Raw genomic sequence first — 5,992 nt, 5'->3', positions numbered from 1 at the left:
TTACACTGCAGGGTTTTCCTGCTTTGGAGACAGAATGATATAACAGCACGCACAACAAACTGCGTTTCATTAAGGAGACTATGAATGTGTGGAATTCTTCCATGCAGGCCTATCGCAGGGAATCAGTTGTCTTCTGCCGGCTCTGCAATGGCCATATGTGGCTAACGCATGGTTACCTACTCCGTCGCGAGGACCCACCTCAGTGTCGCTGTGGCTCCCAAATGTTGTCCACCAGCACCCTGCCTTCACTACCCTAAGGATATCACACACATCCATGCCCGATGCAGGATTCGAACCTGTACAGGACATCTAGGTCTTATTTAAGAAGGTTGACTGGAAGTTTGAATTTGTCATTCCTCCTACTCAGTGTGTGTTGGCTCTGTTGTTGTTGTTGGCTCTGTTGTTGTTGTTGGCTCTGTTTTTGTTGTTGGCTCTGTTTTTGTTGTTGGCTCTGTTTTTGTTGTTGGCTCTGTTTTTGTTGTTGGCTCTGTTTTTGTTGTTGGCTCTGTTTTTGTTGTTGGCTCTGTTTTTGTTGTTGGCTCTGTTGTTGTTGTTGGCTCTGTTGTTGTTGTTGGCTCTGTTGTTGTTGTTGGCTCTGTTGTTGTTGGCTCTGTTGTTGTTGGCTCTGTTGTTGTTGGCTCTGTTGTTGTTGGCTCTGTTGTTGTTGGCTCTGTTGTTGTTGGCTCTGTTGTTGTTGGCTCTGTTGTTGTTGGCTCTGTTGTTGTTGTTGTTGTTGTTGTTGTTGTTGTTGGCTCTGTTGTTGTTGTTGTTGTTGTTGTTGTTGGCTCTGTTGTTGTTGTTGTTGTTGTTGTTGTTGGCTCTGTTGTTGTTGTTGTTGGCTCTGTTGTTGTTGTTGTTGTTGTTGGCTCTGTTGTTGTTGTTGTTGTTGTTGTTGTTGTTGTTGTTGTTGTTGTTGTTGTTGTTGTTGTTGTTGTTGTTGGCTCTGTTGTTGTTGTTGTTGGCTCTGTTGTTGTTGTTGTTGTTGGCTCTGTTGTTGTTGTTGTTGTTGGCTCTGTTGTTGTTGTTGTTGTTGGCTCTGTTGTTGTTGTTGTTGTTGGCGCTGTTGTTGTTGTTGTTGTTGTTGGCGCTGTTGTTGTTGTTGTTGTTGTGGTCTTAAGTCCTGAGACTGGTTTGATGCAGCTCTCCATGCTACTCTATCCTGTGCAAGCTTCTTCATCTCCCAGTACTTACTGCAACCTACATCCTTCTGAATCTGCTTAGTGTATTCATCTCTCGGTCTCCCTATACGATTTTTACCCTCCACGCTGCCCTCCAATGCTATATTTGTGATCCCTTGATGCCTCATAACATGTCCTACCAACCGGTCTCTTCTTCTTGTCAAGTTGTGCCACAAACTCCTCTTCTCCCCAATTTTATTCAATACCTCCTCATTAGTTAAGTGATCTACCCATCTAATCTTCAGCATTCTTCTGTAGCACCACATTTCGAAAGCTTCTATTCTCTTCTTGTCCAAACTGGTTATCGTCCATGTTTCACTTCCATACATGGCTACACTCCATACAAATACATTCAGAAACGACTTCCTGACACTTAAATCAATACTCGATGTTAACAAATTCCTCTTCTTCAGAAACGCATTCCTTGCCATTGCCAGTCTACATTTTATATCCTCTCTACTTCGACCATCATCAGTTATTTTGCTCCACAAATAGCAAAACTCCTTTACTACTTTAAGTCTCTCATTTCCTAATCTAATTCCCTCAGCATCCCTTAATTCGACTACATTCCATTATCCTCATTTTGCTTTTGTTTATGTTCATCTTATATCCTCCTTTCAAGACACTGTCCATTCCGTTCAACTGCTCGTCCAAGTCCTTTGGTGTCTCTGACATAATTACAATGTCATCGGCGAACCACAAAGTTTTTATTTCTTCTCCATGGACTTTAATACCTACACTGAATTTTTCTTTTGTTTCCTTTACTGCTTGCTCGATATACGTATTGAATAACATCGGGGTGAGGCTACTACCCTGTCTCACTCCCTTCCCTTGCATATCCCTCGACTCTTATAACTGCTATCTGGTTTCTGTACAAATTGTAAATAGCCTTTCCCTCCCTGTATTTTACCCCTGCCACCTTTAAAATTTGAAGAGAGTATTACAGTCAACATTGTCAAAAGCTTTCTCGAAGTCTACAAATGCTCTGTTAGCACTTCTTTAATGGGGTATCAGGAATCAGTATGTCAGTGCAATGGCGTAAAGTTCAGAAAATGATCAAATGTGTGAATTCCTAAGGCACCAAATTGCTGAGGTCATAGACCTCATCGATCCATAGACTTACGCACTACTTAAACTGACTTATTCTAAGAACCACACACCCACCCATGCCAGTTGGAGGACTCGAACCTCCAGCGGGAGGGGCCGCGCAATCAGTGACATGACGCCTTAAACCGCGCGGCCACTCCGCGCGGCGGCGTGTGGTTCAAATGGCTCTGAGCACTATGGGACTTAACATCTATGGTCATCAGTTCTTAAACCTAAGTAACCTAAGGTCAGCACACAACACCCAGCCATCACGAGGCAGAGAAAATCCCTGACCCCGCCGGGAATCGAACCCGGGAACCCGGGCGTGGGAAGCGAGAACGCTACCGCACGACCACGAGATGCGGGCTGGCGGCGTGTGTCTGACTCTTCCGTATGGGAGAGTGTATCCAATCCCTCCTTAGCTAGCTTAATTTTAGAGATAGTTGATCTTACTGTTATTCAAAGCTCGTTTCTTTTCAAAAGTTCTTGTTATTTTGTAGGAGCTGTTCTGTGTTCTATCTGTTATGGAAGGTGGTTTGAGTAATGGGAAGTGGACATTATTTAACAAGTCTCTTGACAATTATTGCGTAATGTATCCAGGTAGATCTAGAAGCAGAGACCCTGGTGTTCAAGGAGGGCATATTGTAACGATTGTATCAAGTTAATAAAGCTGAGTTTCGTGATAGCTAATTTGCTGAAGCTGACATCAATGTTCGTCTCAAAGTACATTGTCAGTGGAACCAGTCTGTTTAATTACGTCATTGAGACTGTAGATAAAATGGATTGCATCTGCACAAGGTCTGTCTTGCCACAGCATCGGTGGTTTCATGCCGAAGGCACTGGTATTCCAAAACATTAGTAAAACGCTGGTCTTTGGCGCTGTGCCAGCCAGAAGCACGTTAAAATCCTGTAGCTCGCATTTCAGATAAAATCACACATGACACTGTCAACGTCTGAAAATAAAATGACCCATTCCAGCGAATTTAACTGCACAAGTGTTTCATCAGAGATTTAAAAAAGCTTATACAAAAGAAATAAACACCTGGTCGAAGACTTAATACTACGTATGCCTGAACTTAGTTGCGCAGAAAATCTTGTAATTAAAATGTTTATAAGAGATATGCGAAACATGAAAACAAAATACTGTAGTAAACTACGGATGGAGGTACGGACACATAATAAAGAGAGAAATTGTCACGCGTCTGGGAATCATATAATGCATGTGGCAGGAAGACTCAAAGTTGCGTCTTATTGCTATTTGAAATGCGAGCCAACGGATTTTAATGCGGTGTATGGTGGAACAACAACAAAGCCCCGTATAAGATTTCCAATTCATCACTTCACATACGGAATTCACACCTGTGAAAGTTGCAACTTCAGTTGACGGTGATAAGTTTAATTCGTATTTTTACATTTTTTATGTGGAGTGTGCTATAGTGATTTATTTGCAGGTTGTACCAGTTACCATCGCTTTAAGTGACTTACAGTTGCGATTAGACCCAGCTTCCTTCACAAAAATGTGTCGAAGATATGTGACCACAGTTTCTCGCCGCCATGGCGGTTTGTAGAAGGTTTTACATAGATTCCTAGCTCATTTCTCTTCTTGAAGCTGCAGTAACTTCAGTCATGTGACAACCAGGTAGCTAGAAAATGACGATTGTGGCAAAATAAGCTAATAGCGAAAAATCGTGTTTGTTTCAAAACTGAAAATAGCGTACGCAGGACAACGACTTTCCTTAAGAAACTATAACATATTTGGAAATAATCAGAGGACAGCTTAAACATTCAGCATATAGCATAACAATGGCGTAAAAATTTGTATTGCTCTATATGGTACGCGGATAAGTCCATAATTGTCTTGCGTTAGTTTGCGGTTCTGTTATTGACTCTGCAGAAGGAAGGAAATGAAGCTCAGGAGGTAGTTGGAGACCAATTTTTGTTTCCTACAGGGCATTTGAGACAGCTGCACAGTTCGCGAATTATCCCATTTCATTTTATTTAAACTACACTGAAAGCAGGCACGGGATTGGTAGTAAACACGCTAACCCTCATTTTGCTCTCATTGTGAGACCGATGATGAACTGAATAATATGAGAAACCGAGAAAGTAGATAAACACAAGACGAAAATCACAGGAGGATTTGGCCTTGTTTGTCTGCCGAAAGCCATTATTGCCAGAAAGCTTGCAGCTCTTGGCTGGCTGACAACGCGGTTCACTTTTAATAGCAATAAAGCAGTTCCTAAATGCACCCCCTCCCATATTTTCGGGATGCTGCCGCGTTATTTAGTTTCTCTCGTTGCAGAGGAAAAACTAAATTTTCTGTATTACCTTAATCACGCTGGGGATTGCCGGCCGCGGTGGCCGAGCGGTTCTAGGCGCTTCAGTCCGGAACCGCGCGACTGCTACGGTCGCAAGTTCGAATCCTGCCTCGGGCATGGATGTGTGTGATGTCCTTGGGTTGGTTAGGTTTAAGTAGTTCTAAGTTCTAGGGGACTGATGACCTCACATGTGAAGTCCCATAGTGCTCAGAGCCATTTGAACGCTGGGGATTTGGCACGAGATCTCTGTTTATCGAATCGTCAGTCACGCACCCACTTAGCCATACAAGAGGACTCATTTCGAACCAGTAAGAAGCTATGAACTGCGCATGTAGTCAGGAGTGTTTAACCCAGACACAGTATCAAAGTGCAATGGCTTTCTGAATACCCTAAACCTGATAACTAAGATGCCAAAGCTGTTTTCACTAGACCCGGCAGTTAAAAACGCGCTCTGGTACTGGTTGACGTCTAAAAGGGCCTGGCTTTATCAAGAAAGACTTAACTGCGAAAGTATCATCCCTGACTATAATTCATGGAACTGGAATACTCGTGAGGCGTTCGCCAGGAGAATAGTTCATTGTTGCAGCTCCTTAAACAAAGCACTGTTAGGAAAGACTCCTGCCAGATATTCACCCATTGCAACCAAAGTCAACGCAAATATATTCGTAGTTTGAATCTGCCATTTCGAAAAGAACAGTTCTACGCCACCGTTTACATTTATAAAAAGGCTCGCACTGTTTGTCGAGCTTGTTACCTCATCGTGCTTTTCCGCGCAGCGCGCCGAGACTGAGGGGGAAATTCCAGCTTCTCTCGGAATCTGCCGCCGCAATGACAAGGGCACCGCGCCGGCTGCTCACAGACTTTGCAATTCGATAAACTTTATCGACATTCGTATACTTCAGTTGTCGGTGTCACGCTTTCGTCGAACCTGATGCACAACGATTGGAATTCACGGTCTCCAGTTTTATAGCGCTATACGATAAGCTCGTTCATTCGAAAAATGCGTATAGGGCCTCAAGATGGCAAAATGAATTGCCGAAACTGGTTGCGTTTGAAAGTAAATAAAATAACCTGAAGTATACGGCTGTAGGTAAAGTTTATTGAACTGTCTCCCGGCCGTAATGGACCGACAGAGACATCACCGATTTCGTTCAGATACTTGACGTATACAGAACGTGGCCAGAAATTAAAGTGACGGAAGTGGGAGGTCCAGATGACCAAATGTTCAGAAAAAACAGTATTTTTGGTGCGGGTCGGACGATGTATGTAGTACAGAACGGTAATCGTAGGGTCGCGGGGTTGAGTTCGTATGTAAAACAATATTTTTCCTTTAAATTTTACATTACTTGCACTGCAAATAAACCGAAGTATAGGTCAATATATTTGTTAATATTTTCATAAAAGGCGTGA

General features: G+C 42.9%; 1 protein-coding gene across 1 annotated transcript; it reads right to left on the bottom strand.

Annotated features, from left to right (window-relative positions):
• Positions 1–316: 316 nt before the first annotated feature.
• LOC126251435 (putative uncharacterized protein DDB_G0271606) lies at positions 317–5,341 on the bottom strand. The gene is made up of 2 exons (XM_049951859.1): positions 5,337–5,341; positions 317–1,112 (listed from the first exon to the last, which is right to left on the bottom strand). The coding sequence occupies exons 1-2, from the start codon at positions 5,339–5,341 to the stop codon at positions 317–319; spliced, it is 801 nt and encodes a 266-aa protein (XP_049807816.1).
• Positions 5,342–5,992: the final 651 nt, after the last annotated feature.

Source organism: Schistocerca nitens, chromosome 4 (genome assembly GCF_023898315.1).
Source record: "Schistocerca nitens isolate TAMUIC-IGC-003100 chromosome 4, iqSchNite1.1, whole genome shotgun sequence".
Lineage (NCBI taxonomy): Eukaryota > Metazoa > Arthropoda > Insecta > Orthoptera > Acrididae > Schistocerca > Schistocerca nitens.
The sequence above is the reverse complement of the archived record's forward strand: the minus strand, read 5'-3'. Positions and strand labels throughout refer to the sequence as shown.